The 14,440-nt window shown below is 43.1% G+C and overlaps 1 protein-coding gene across 7 annotated transcripts in view; it reads left to right on the forward strand.

The window, feature by feature from the left end:
* The window catches only part of mcf2la (mcf.2 cell line derived transforming sequence-like a), a 240,729-nt gene that overhangs the window by 193,911 nt on the left and 32,378 nt on the right, over positions 1-14,440 (forward strand). For all 7 annotated transcript variants that reach the window (XM_072260875.1, XM_072260874.1, XM_072260873.1 and 4 more), the window contains 2 exons: positions 6,411-6,632; positions 9,278-9,370. In XM_072260875.1, coding sequence (XP_072116976.1) covers positions 6,411-6,632; positions 9,278-9,370 — 315 coding nt within the window. The remainder of the gene's footprint in view (positions 1-6,410; positions 6,633-9,277; positions 9,371-14,440) is intronic.

The raw sequence follows: 14,440 nt of genomic DNA on the forward strand, positions 1-14,440 counted from the left end.
TCTCCTGACTGTTACCACTTATCTGTCTCCCGAGGACCCGATGTGACTACCTGCCTATAGCTCCTCTCCATCACCTCCTCACTCTCCCTGACCAGCCGAAGGTCATTGAGCTGCATCTCCAGTTCCCTAACGCAGTCTCTAAGGAGCTGCAGCTCGACACACCTGGTGCCGGGGGTCTCCAGGATCTCCCACGTCTGATACCAAGCACAGAAAACCGCTTGGAATACTGTACTCAGTTCTGGTCGCCTCACTACAGGAAGGATGTGGAAACCATAGAAAAGGTGAAAAGGCAAAAAGGCGATTTACAAGGATGTTGCCTGGATTGGCGTATGAGAATAGGTTGAGTGAACTCGGCCTTTTCTCCTTGGAGTGACAGAGGATGAGAAGTGGCCTGATAGAGGTGTACAAGATGATGAGAGGCATTGGGATCATGTGAATAGTCAGAGACTTTTTCCCAGGTCTGAAATGGCTAACACCAGAGGACACAGTTTTAAGGTGCTTGGAAGTAGGTACAGAGGAGATGTTAGGGGCAAGTTTTTTTTTTTTACGCAGAGAGTGGTGAGTGCATGGAATGGGCTGCCGGTGACGGTGATGGAAACAGATATGATAGATTCTTTTAAGAGACAATAGACAATAGGGGCAGGAGTAGGCCATTCAGCCCTTCGAGCTAGCACCACCATTCACTGTGATCATGGCTGATCATTCACAATCAGTACCCTGTTCCTGCCTTCTCCCCATATCCCTTGACTCCACTATCATTAAGAGCTCTATCTAACTTTTTCTTGAAAGCATTCAGAGAATTGGCCTCCACTACCTCCTGAGGCAGAGCATTCCACAGATCCACAACCCTCTGTGAGAAAAAGCTTTTCCTCAACTCCATTCTAAATGGTCTACCCCTTATTCTTAAACTGTGGCCTTTGGTTCTGGACTCCCCCAACATCGGGAACATGTTTCCTGCCTCTAGCGTGTCCAATCCCTTAATAATCATATATGTTTCAATTAGATCCCCTCTCATCCTTCTAAATTCCAGAGTATACAAGCCCAGTTGCTCCAACCTTTCAACATATGACATTCCCACCATCCTTGGAATTAATCCAGCGAACTTATGCTGCATTCCCTCCATAGCAAGAAAGTCCTTCCTCAAATATGGAGACCAAAACTGCACACAATACTCCAGGTGTGGTCTCACCAGGGCCTTGTACAACTGCAAAAGGACCTCTTTGCTCCTATACTCAACTCCCCTTGTTAGGAAGGCCAACATATCATTAGCTTTCTTCACTGCCTGCTGTACCTGTATGCTTACTTTCGGTGACTGATGAACAAGGACACCCAGATCTCGTTGTACTTCCCCTTTTCCTAACTTGATACCATTCAGATAGTAATCTGCCTTCCTGTTCTTGCCACCAAAGTGGATAACCTCACACTTATCCACATTAAACTGCATCTGCCATGCATCTGCCCACTCACCCAACCTGTCCAGACTCCTGGATAGGCACCTGGAGCTTAGAAAAATAGAGGGCTATGGATAACCCTAGGTAATTTCTAAAGTACATATTCGGCACAGCATTGTGGGCCAAAGGGCCTGTATTGTGCTGTAGGTTTTCTATGTTTCTTCACAAAGTAGAAGTGCTGTCATGCCTTCTCTGTAATGATATTTATCTACTGGTCCCAGGAGTTAACACCATTTTTAACTCTGATATGTTAACACCAAGGAACTTAACATTATTGACCCTCTCCATCTCCTTTTCCCTAATGAGTACTGGCCCATGGACCTCCTGCTTCTTCCTCCTGTAACTGATAATCAGCTCTTTGGATGTGATAACGTTGAATGAGAGATTACTGTTTTGGCATGACTCCACAAGATTTTCAATTTTCCTTCAATATGCTGATCCATCACCACCTTTGATTTGGTCAACAGCAGTGGTGATATCAGCAAACTTAAAAAAGGCATTGGAGCTGTATAAAGTGAGTTGAGCAGGGTGCTAAGCGCACAGCTATGCGGTGCACCTGTGTTGATGATCATCATGGAGAAGATGTTACCAGTCCATACTAACAGTGATCTGCCGGTGTAGAAGTTGAGGAACCAATTCCATGGAGAAGTACCAACGTCTAGGTGTTAAATCATTAATATATATTGCAAACATCAAGGGTCCTGTGGATCATTACAATTCGCAGGCATCTAAACAAAAAAACACTCAATCACTTTTTGTCTGCTACTGCCAAGTCAATTTCCAATTTACCAACTTGCCCTGGATCCCATTGGCCATTACAGTTTGAATCAGTCTCTCACATGGGACAATATTGATGGCCTTACTAAAGTCCATGTAAATCAGCACTAACACCATCAATACACTTTACTGCTTCTCCAAAATGTTCAGTCAGATTGGTCAGACAGGATCTGCCCTTGATGAAGTCATGTGAACTATCTCTGATCAATCCCTGCCTTTCCAAGTGATCATTCATTCTATACCCAAAAACTTTTCCCAAAGACTTTCCGACTATTGATATTAGCTCGCAGGTCTGTAATTACCAGGCTTTTCTCTGCTGCCTCTTGACCACATTTGTTGTCTTGTGATGGTATTAGGTTTGCTGACCACGAAGTTTTAAACTCAAACTTTAAGCTTTATCAGATATAAATAGCCACGAGTACCCTCACTAAAGTGTACTGTAACTACCTAATCTTCCCTGTTTATTCTCCTTGGTGAGTTTAACTGTCAATACCCACTATTCAAGCAGTGGGCCCCTCTCCCTACCAGGGAGAAGATACTTCCAGCTAACAAAGTAGTATAAAACACAGTTCATTTATTTATAGTGATGCACATTTAAATCCACATAACTCTTAAAACATATTTAAAACTTAAAGGATTCCTATCCTAAAAATTTTCAAATTACAAATCATTTCAAAAGCAGAAAGCAGTTTTCAAACATAAAGGATTAAGGATTTTGAAAACAGGTATTATGCTAAATGATATAATCTATCTGGTTCTTCAAGCTTACTTGAACTAAGCAACTAAGTGTCAGCTTGTCTGTTTGAAATAATCCAATTTAAAGAATCCATTGTTTTATACTCCAATCTTGAGGAATAATAAAGCAGGTGCAGTGATTCTTTACAGACAATGTCTTCAAAATACAGAGCCCATTTGCAAAGCTGTTCTATGACAAATGCATTTTTAACTTCAAGCTGCTTTCCACTTACATTTTAAGCACGGAAGACTGACATCCATTTATGACCAGAAGTTAAATAAAACAATATAGTGTAAGTTTACTTACAACTATTTGTGACCTTTCAAATGGTAGCTGTTGTTTAGAAAGCAAGCTTACCAAACATGAGATAGAAGCAAATATCTAACATAGTCCTCCAATCATCTGTACCTCACCAGAGAAAATTTAAAATTTTGAGACTTTTAAAATTTAAAAATCTAAAGCCCCACCATTCTCTACCCTTCACTTCCATAGCTCCGTAAAATAAATTTCAAATTGCTCTGAGGACTTATCCACCTTTATCAAAGCCACAAACTAGCAGCAAAATACCCATGTAAATGAGCCAAAGTTGGTGATCACAGCAAGTTTGAACATCAAATCATCAGGAAATCATTGGTAGTGCATCTGTTCACAGAGGTCAGGATGAAGTCATGTCGGATAGACCAAGCATTGGTGCTTTAGATGGAATTAGTGGTTCAGTCAAGGACCAGCTGAGGTACGGAAAACATCAGGTCAGCTAGACAGAATTTCATGGCATGAATCAATCTCCTAACTGGTTTTCATCATGAGTGATAACGAACCCATAAGAAAGGTGAAGAATTTCAATGGAGCAAACTTAGATATACAAGTGATAAAAGTGTCTTGTGTCTGATAGAAATACTTCTACTTCCTGAAGATTGATAATTGGTTTATTGTTGTCACATATACTGAGCTCAGGATAAAATCTTTTGATTGCATGCCATCTAGACTGATTATTAAGTACATCAAGGTAACACAGGGCAAAACAATAACAGTATGCGGAATAAAGTAACACACATCAAAGTTGCTGTGTCCCCCACTTTTCCTTTGCTATATCGACGACTGCATTGGCGCTGCTTCCTGCACGCATACAGAGCTCGTTGACTTTATTAACTTAGCCTCCAACTTTCACTCTGCCCTCAAGTTTACCTGGTCCATTTCCGACACCTCCCTCCCCTTTTTAGATCTTTCTGTCTCTGTCTCTGGAGACAGCTTATCCACTGATGTCTACTATAAGCCTACTGACTCTCACAGTTATCTGGACTATTCCTCTTCTCACCCTGTCTCTTGCAAAAACGCCATCCCCTTCTCGCAATTCCTCCGTCTCCGCCACATCTGCTCTCAGGATGAGGCTTTTCATTCTAGGATGAGGGAGATGTCCTCCTTTTTTAAAGAAAGGGGCTTCCCTTCCTCCACTATCAACTCTGCTCTTAAATGCATCTCCCCCGTTTCACGTACATCTGCTCTCACTCCATCCTCCCGCCACCCCACTAGGAATAGGGTTCCCCTGGTCCTCACCTACCACCCCACCAGCCTCCGGGTCCAACATATTATTCTCCATAACTTCCGCCACCTCCAACGGGATCCCACCACTAAGCACATTTTTCCCTCCCCCTCCCCGCTTTCCGCAGGGATCGCTCCCTACATGACTCCCTTGTCCATTTGTCCCCCTCATCCCTCCCCACTGATCTCCCTCCTGGCACTTATCCGTGTAAGCCGAACAAGTGCTACACATGCCCTTACACTTCCTCCCTTACCACCATTCAGGGCCCCAAACAGTCCTTCCAGGTGAGGCAACACTTCACCTGTGAGTCGGCTAGGGTGATATACTGCATCCGGTGCTCCCGATGTGGTCTTTTATATATTAGCGAGACCCGACGCAGACTGGGAGACTGCTTTGCTGAACACCTACGCTCTGTCTGCCAGAGAAAGCAGGATCTCCCAGTGGCCACACATTTTAATTCCACATCCCATTCCCCTTCTGACATGTCTATCCACGGCCTCCTCTACTGTAAAGATGAAGCCACACTCAGGTTGGAGGAACAACACCTTATATTCCGTCTGGGTAGCCTCCAACCTGATGGCATGAACATCGACTTCTCTAACTTCCGCTAATGCCCCACCTCCCCCTCGTACCCCATCTGTTACTTACTTTTATACACACATTCTTTCTCTCACTCTCCTGTTTCTCCCTCTGTCCCTCTGAATATCCCCCTTGCCCATCCGCTGGGTTCCCCCCCCCCGTCTTTCTTCCCGGACCTCCTGTCCCATGATCCTCTCGTATCCCTTTTGCGAATCATCTGTCCAGCTCTTGGCTCCATCCCTCCCCCTCCTGTCTTCTCCTATCATTTTGTATCTCCCCCTCCCCCTCCCACTTTCAAATCTCTTGCTCACTCTTCCTTCAGTTAGTCCTGACGAAGGGTCTCATCCTGAAACGTCGACTGCACCTCTTCCTAGAGATGCTGCCTGGCCTGCTGCGTTCACCAGCAACTTTGATGTGTGTTGCTTGAATTTCCAGCATCTGCAGAATTCCTGTTGTATGCGGAATAAAGTGCTACAGTTGCAGAGGAAGAGCAGTTCAGGCAGACAATAAGGTACAAGGACCATGATGAGTTACATTGAGAGATGAAGTGTTCATCTTTATCGTATAGCACGTCCATTCAAAAGTCTTCTGCAACAGGAAACAAAGCTGACAAGCCTGGCTGTATATGTTTTCATGCTTATGCATCTTTCTGACTAATGGGAGTGGAGAGAAGAGAGAATAACTGGGGTGGATAGGATCTTTCTGAGGCATCAGGAAGTATTGACAGAGTCCATGGCTGGTTTTAGTGAAAGGTGCAAGTTTGAAAATCTTCCACCAATAGCTGTTGATGTTGGTCCAATTATTAATTTTAAAACTGACAATTTACTCTCGTTAACTAGAGATAACAAAGAATTTCAGGACATGTCAAGTCTTGGGGCTAATTCATAGATCAGTTATGAATGGAGAGAAAGTTTGAGGAGCTAAATAGTTTCCTCCTTTTCCTACATCTTGAAACAAAATTGCAAATTAATCAATAAGAAAGGTGAAGAATTTCAGTGGGGCAAAACTTGGATATTTAAGTGATGAAAATAGTCTGTCATTTCCTCGTACACTACTGGGTAAATCACAGACCCCAGGAGGGAGCTTTGTTGAAATAAAGTACCCACTAGTACCAAGTTGTACCAATCTTTTGGCTTATATTCCCCTCATGTGAGATCCAGCTGTGAGTCTGTGAGATCACTATTGTGTTTGCATCATCCACCCGTGGAATTGAAGTTTAAGGACATGAGGCTTATCGTGTGAGCCAAATCATTAAAACGTCTTGCTAAATTGCACTGGATCATTTGACCTCCTGAGTCTGACTCTTGTGGTTTCTCTTTTCCAACAGGGAAATTTAAGTGAACTTGGCAAACTGTTGATGCAAGGGTCATTCAATGTCTGGGTAGACCATAAGAAGGGTCATGCAAAAGTCAAGGACCTGGCAAGATTCAAACCAATGCAGAGGCATCTATTCCTCCATGAGAAAGCATTACTTTTCTGCAAGAGAAGAGAAGAAAGTGGGGAAGGGTATGACAAAGCCCCTTCCTACAGTTATAAGCAATCCTTGCATGTAAGTACTTTGCAATTAACTTGCAAACAAAGCACTTGGTTTAACAATCTGTCTCTGATGTTTTATTCTTGATCAGGCTTCTGTAACTAGGCATGTGCCATCCTTCTCTTTGATCTGCTCAAGAGGAAACTCTGATGGAAACCTCTTCCCTTGCCTAAATGACTGCATCTTCAACAAGACCCGCATCAACAAGAACAAAGCAACCCATTTGAGTGGTAGGCACAAGAGACTGCACTGAGCAACCGAGCTCCTGCAGCAGATTGTTTGATGGCTCCAGTTGACTGGCATTTTGTGCCTCACACATATCCTCTGCCTCCAAGCAAATGACCCCCCCCCTGCCCTTTATCCCAGAGTGGTCCTACCTGCTCTTAAGTTATCCTTTTGGTATAGACTGTGCTTAGAATGCCTTGGGATTCACTTTAGTCCTACTTTTCATGGCTTCCTTTAGCTTTCCCTATTCCCTTCTTGAGTCTTTCTGGCTTCTTTGTAATCCTGAAAGGCACGGTTTCATTTTAGTTCCACAAACCTAACCTACTCTTCCTTTTCTTTCTTGACTAAATTCACCACCTCCCTTGACATTTTAGGTTCTCTTACTTTACCAGCCTTTTACATAAGCAGGAGCAGGAGTTGGGCATCTGGCCTGTTGAGCCTGCTCTGACATTCAATAAGATCATGGCTGATTGGACCATGGACTCATCTCCACCTACCTGTCTTTTCCCCATAACCCTTAGTTCCCCTTCCTTCTTACTGGCACATACTGTTGTTGTTCCTTTAAAACCTTGTGGCACATCGGCAGCAACCCTTCTGTTTCTTTAGCATTTGTCTGGTTTTTATGAGGCTGAGTTGCTAGCTCGACGCTCAACCCAGGATGGATGGAAAGGGTGCAAGGTGCCAGCTGGATTCAAACACAGGACTACTCGCCTCAAAGTCCAGTGCAGAAGCCACTACACCACCGGCCGGCAGGACATACTGTACCTGTCCCATACTCTGTGCAATTGGTCTTTGAGCACTCTCCACTGTCAGATGTTGGCTTGCCCAAAAACAGCTGTTACCAACTAACTCTCCCTAGTTTCTGCCTAAAACTCTTTGTATTTCTCCTGCTCCAATTCAATACTCTGTCATAGGGTCCGACTTATCCTATCTGTGGTGATCTTAAATCTTAAGGATTTGTGATCACTGTTCACCCACTGCAAGGTCAGTCACCTGGCCAGGCTCATTACCCAACACCAGGTCGAGAATGGCCCGTCCTCTTGTTGGACTATCTTCATATTGATTTAGGAAACCCTCCTGGATGCACCTGACAAATTCTACCCAGTCTAAACCTCTTGCACCAAGAAGGTCCCAGTTTAAAGTCACACATGATAACAATGCTATCGTTTTTACACTTTTCCCTGATCTGCTTGCAGATCTGTTTCTCAAAGTCCAATTGACTACTGGGGGGACTGCGGCATAATCCCATCAGAGTGATTGCACCTTTCTTATTTTTGAGTTCTACCCATATAGACTCTGTAGATGAGCCCTCCTTTATGTCCTCTCTGAACACAGCTATGATATTATCCCTGATTAATCACATAACTTCCTCATCCCGCATTTTATCTCCTTCTGTCTTTTCTAAAACATTGAAACCTTGGAATATTAAGCATCCATTCCTCTCCCCCCATTAAAGTCTCTGTAATGGCCATGATATCACAGTTCCATGTACTGATCCATGCACTACGTTCAACATATTTACCCATTATACACCCAGCACTGAAGTACACACACCTCAACCTATCCAGCCCATTGTTCTCATTGGTTATGACACCTACCTCCTCTCAATCCTAGTGCTCTGGTTCCCATCTCCTGCCAAACTAGTTTAAACCCTCCTGAGCAGCATCAGCAAATCTCCTGGCAAGTATATTGGTTTCCCTCCAGTTAAGGTGCAACTTGTCTCATGTACAGATCAACACCCCCGTCACCCCACCCCAGAAAAGATTCCAAAGATCGAAGAACCTGAAACCCTGCTTCTGAACTGTTTCCTCAGTCACACATTCATCTGTTCCATTTTTCTATTCTCATCCTGACTAGTACACCGCACCAGGAGTAATCCAGAGGCTGCTATCCTCAAAGTCCTGTTTTCAGTCTTTTTCTAACTCCCTAGGATCTTGAGAGAAGATCCCTTTTTCTGTGCCACAAGTGCCAATGTGCACCACGACCATTGACTGCTCACCCTCCCACTTGAGAATACTCTGCATCTGCTCTGACTCATTCTAAATATGTCTGGCACCTCCAGAAAACAATACATCATTCTAGTGACTTTCATTTCAGTTAGGATATGTTAAGAAAATAATTACCATAAATATAGCCTCAAACTTGAGAGAGTGAAGGCAACAGACCAAACAACTTTGCGCAATTAGTGAATGTACAAAATAGCCTGCACTTTTCTGATAATATCATTGAATAGAAAGAGTTGCATATGTCAACTTGGAAGTATTTGCTAATGAGGCTGGTGTCACAATATCCCGCTATCCTATTTGCAAAAATAGGACAGTAGGATATTTTGGACATTGACTACTGGGGCTCACTGGATGGGTCAGGCTGGTGCTGCAGTATGCGTGCATCATCTATCCTTTGTATGCTCTTACATCCTGTTTTCCATTTTACAGATGTCCACTGTGGGTATCACTGAGAACGTTAAGGGGGATAACAAAAAGTTTGAAATATGGTACAATGCAAGGGAAGAGGTTTATATTGTGCAGGTAAGTGTGCACCAGAACATAATTATTAGCCTATAATTATTTAGTGAATTATCCATTTAAATTAAGTTCACTTCAGCCTTTTAACACAGAACAGCCTGCACGGATGCCGCTCAGGAAATGCATCATTGCTTCATAGCTTAAGGAATGGATGAAAATATAATTCACCTCTCACTTCCAAAGAAGGAGATCTTACGCCACAAGACATAGGAGCAGAATTAGGCCACATGGCCCATTGAGTCTGCTCCACTGTTCCATCATGGTTGTTTTATTATCCCTCCCTCTCAACCCCTTTCGCCTGCATTCTCCTCGTAACCTTTGACGTCCTGACTAACCAAGAACCTATCAACCTCTGCTTTAACTATACTCAATGACTTGACCTCCACAGCTGTCTGTGGCAATAAATTCCATAGATTCACCACAGAACTGTGCCTCTGGTCCAAGACTCACCCTCTATAGGAAACATCCTCTCCACATCCAACCTGCCTCAGCCTGTCAATATTTGATCGGTTTCAATAAAATCTACGAAACTCCAGAGAGTATTGGCCTCTGTCATAAGACCATAATATATAGGAACAGAAGTAGGCCATTTGGCCCATCGAGTCTGCTCCACCATTCAATCAGGGGCTGATCCAAATCTTCCAGTCATCCCCACTCCCCTGCCTTCTCCCCATACCCTTTGATGCCCTGGCTAATCAAGAACCTATCTACCTTAAATATACCCAATGATTTGGCCTCCACAGCCACTCGTGGCAACAAATTCCAGATTTACCACCCTCTGACTAAAGTAATTTCTCTGCATCTCTGTTCTAAATGGACATCCTTCAGTCCTGAAGTCGTGCCCTCTTGTCCTAGACTCCCCTACCATGGGAAATAACTTTGCCATATCTAATCTGTTAAGGCCAATTAGCATTCGGAATGTTTCTATGAGATCCCCCCCTCATTCTCCCAAACTCCAGGGAATACAGCTCAGGAGCTGCCGGATGTTCCTCATATGGTAACCCTTTCATTCCTGGAATCATTCTTGTGAATCTTCTCTGAACCCGCTCCAATGTCAGTATATTCTTTATAAAATAAGGAACCCAAAACTGCACAAAAGTGTGGTCTCACAAGTGCCATATAGAGCCTCAACATCACATCCTTGCTCTTATATTCTATACTTCTACAAATGAATGCCAACATTGCATTTGCCTTCTTCACCACCGACTCAACCTGGAGGTTAACATTTAGGGTATCCTGCACAAGGACTCCCAAGTCCCTTTGCATCTCTGTGTTTTGAATTCTCTCTCCATTTCAATAATAGTCTGCCCATTTATATCTTCCACCAAAGTACATGACCATACACTTTCCAACATTGTATTTCATTTGCCACTTCTTGGCCCATTCCCCTAAACTGTCTAAGGTTTTTCTGCAGGCTCTGTTTCCTCAACACTACCTGCTCCTCCACCTATCTTTGCATCATCAACAAATTTAGCCTCAAATCCATTAATCTCATAGTCCAAATCATTGACATACATCGTAAAAAGCAGCGGCCCCAACACCGACCTCTGTGGAACTCCGCTGGTAACCAGCAGCCAGCCAGAATAGGATCCCTTTATTCTCACTCTGTTTTCTGCTGATCAGCTAATGCTCCACCCATGCTAGTAACTCCCCTGTAATTCCATGGGATCTTATCTTGCTAAGCAGATCGTGGGCGGCACCTTGTCAAATTGTAATTACTTGTAATTTCCTCAAAAAAATTGCAGTAGGTTAGTCAGGCAGGAATTTCCTGCTTGGAAACCATTCTGGCTTTAGCCCATCTTGTAATGTGCCTCCAGGTATTCCATAATCTCGTCCCTAACAATCAATTCCAACAACTTCCCAACCACTGATGTCAGGCTAACAGGTCTACAGTTTCCTTTCTGCTGCCTCCCACCCTTCTTAAATAGCAGAATAACATTTGCAATTTTCCAGTCATCTGGTACAATGCCAGAATCTATCGATCCTTGAAAGATCATTGTTAATGCCTCCGCAGTCTCTCCAGCTACTTCCTTCAGAATCCAAGGGTTCATTCCATCAGGTCCAGGAGATTTATCCACCCTCAGACCATTAAGCTTCCCGAGCACCTTCTCAGTCGTAATTTTCACTGCATATACTTCACTTCTCTGACACTCTTGAATGTCCGGTATACTGCAGATGTCTTCCACTGTGAAGACTGATACAAAATACATATTCAGCTCCTGTGCCATCTCTGCATCTCTCATTACAATATCTCCAGCGTCATTTTCTACTGGTCCTATATCTACCCTGAACTCGTTCACCCTTCTATACATAAGCTTTTAGTATCTTCTTTGATAGTAGTCACCAGCTTCCTTTCATAATTTATCTTTTCCTTCCTAATGACCTTCTTACTTCCCTTCTACAAGTTTTTAAAAAGCTTCCCAACCCTCTATCTTCCCACTAGCTTTGTCTTCTTTGTCTCTCTTTCGCTTTTACTGTCTCTGACTTCACTTGTCGGCAATGGTAGTGTCCTTCTTCCGTTTGAAAATTTTTTATTTGGAATATATCTGTTTTGCACTTCCCTCATTTTTCACAGAAACTCCAACCATTGCTGCTCTATCCTTCCTGCTAGAGTCTCTTTCCAGTCAACCTTGGCCAGTTCCCCTCTCATACTATTGTAATTTCCCTTATTCCACTGAAATACTGACACAATGGAATTTAGTCGTCTCCTTCTCAAATTTCAAAGTGAACTCAATCATATCGTAATCACTGTTCCCTAAGGGTTCCTTAACCTTAAGCTCTCTTATCACCTCCAGATCATTGCACAACACCCAATCCAGCACAGACAGTCCCCTAGTGGGTTCAACAACAAGCTGTTTTAAAAAGACATCCCTTAGACATTCTACAAATTCTCTCTCGAGGTCCAGTACTGGCTTGGTTTTCCCAATCCACTTTCATGTTAAAACCCCCAACAATTATCATGACATTGCCCTTCTGACACACCTTTTCTGTCTCCTGCTGTAATTTGTAATCCACATCTCAGCTTCTAGTTGGAGGTCTGTGTACAACTGCCATTAGGGTCCTTTTACTCTTGTCATTTCTTAACTCAACCCATAGAGACTCTACACCTTCTGATCCTATATCATCCCTTTCTAATGATTTAATATTATTTCTTACACACAGGGCTACACCACCCCCTCTGCCTACTAACCTATCTTTCTGATACACCGTATATCCTTGGACATTCAGCTCCCAATGGCTGCCATCCTTTAGCCAAGTTTCAGAGATGGCTACAACATCATACTTGCCAATCTGTAGCTGAATTTCAAGATCGTCCATTTTATTTCTTATGCTGCGTGCATTCAAATATAAAATTCTCAGTCCAGTATTTTTTGCTTTCTGTTTGGAATCATCAAATGCTCCTTACATGTTAACCCTTTCATTCCCAGAATCATTTTTATAAACCTCCTCTGGACCCTCTCCAATGCCAGCACATCTCTTCTTAGATTAGGGGCCCAAAAATGCACAAAATACTCTATATGGTCTACCAATGCCTTATATAGCTTCAGCATTACATCCTTGCTCTTATATTCTAGTCCTCATGAAATGAATGCTAACATTACATTTGCCTTCCTTAACACCAAATCAACCTGCAAGTTAACCTTCGGGGAATCCTGCACAGGGACTCTCAAGTCCCTTCACACCTCAGATTTTTAAAAAATTTTCTGTTGGTTTATAAAATAGTCTATGCTTTTGTTCTTTCTACCACATTGCATGACTATACATTTCCCAACAGTGTATTCCATCTGCATCTTCTTTGCCCGTTCTCCTAATCTGTCCAAGTCCTCCTGCACACTCCCTGCTTCCTTAACACTACCTGCCCCTCCATTTATCTCTGTCTCATCTGGAAACTTGGCCACAAAGCCATCAATTCTGTCATCCAAACAGTTGATGAATAATGTGAAAAAAACAGTGAGTCCAGCAGAATACCACTTGTCACCTGCACCCAACCAGAATAGGTCACCTTTATTTCCACTATTTGCCTCCTGCCAAAAAGCCAATCTTCTATCCATCTTTACTATTATCTCTACTGTAATATCAAGGACTCTTGATATCAATATCTTGTTAAGCAGCCTCATGTGCGGCACCTTGTCAAGGGTCTTCTGAAACTACATATACACAATATCAACTGACTCTCCTTTGTCTATCCTCCCTACTATTTTCCCAAAGAATTCCATCTGATTTCTCAGGCCAGTTCCCTCTCCTGCATCAGAAGCAGTCACTTCCCTTTTGGTAGGAAGTCACAATCATGACCAGGCTCCTAAGGATAGCAAAGACCCTACCTAATGAGTTTAGCCAGTCCAGATAAAGGGTCTTGACCTGAAACTTTGATTGCTCATTTCCCTCCAATAGATGCTGCCTGACCTGCTGAGTTCTCCAGCACCTTGTGTGTTGCTAATTGATTTAGCCTATTTAGTAAGTGATGACTAGATTCCCTTTAAAGGGAAAGAGGAAGATGGGGAATGACCATAGTATGGTTCAGGTGCATTTGTATTTTACAAAGATGTTAACTTTGTAGGTAGGTGGTGATGAGAGGGCGTACAGGAGTGAGATATGCCAACTAGTGGAATGGTGCCGCAGTAACAACCTGGCACTCAACATCAGTAAGATGAAAGAGTTGATTATGGACTTCAGGAACAGTAAGACGAAGGAACACATACCACTCCTCATAGAGGGATCAGAAGTGGAGAGAGTGAGCAGTTTAAAAATCCTGGGTGTCAAGGTCTCTGAGGATCTAATCTGGTCCTAACATATTAATGTAGTTATAAAGAAGGCAAGACAGCGGCTATACTTTATTAGGAGTTTGAAGAGATTGGGCATATCAACCAATACACCCAAAAACTTCTATAGTTGTACCGTGGAGAGCATTCTGACAGGCTGTATCACTGTCTGGTATGGAGGGGCTACTGCACAGAACCGAAAGGAGCTGCAGAAGGTTGTAAATCTAGTCAGTTCCATCTTGGGTACGAGCCTACAAAGTACCCAGGACATCTTCGGGGGCGATGTCTCAGAAAGGCAGCGTCCATTATTAAA

Source organism: Mobula birostris, chromosome 6 (assembly GCF_030028105.1).
Source record: "Mobula birostris isolate sMobBir1 chromosome 6, sMobBir1.hap1, whole genome shotgun sequence".
Lineage (NCBI taxonomy): Eukaryota > Metazoa > Chordata > Chondrichthyes > Myliobatiformes > Myliobatidae > Mobula > Mobula birostris.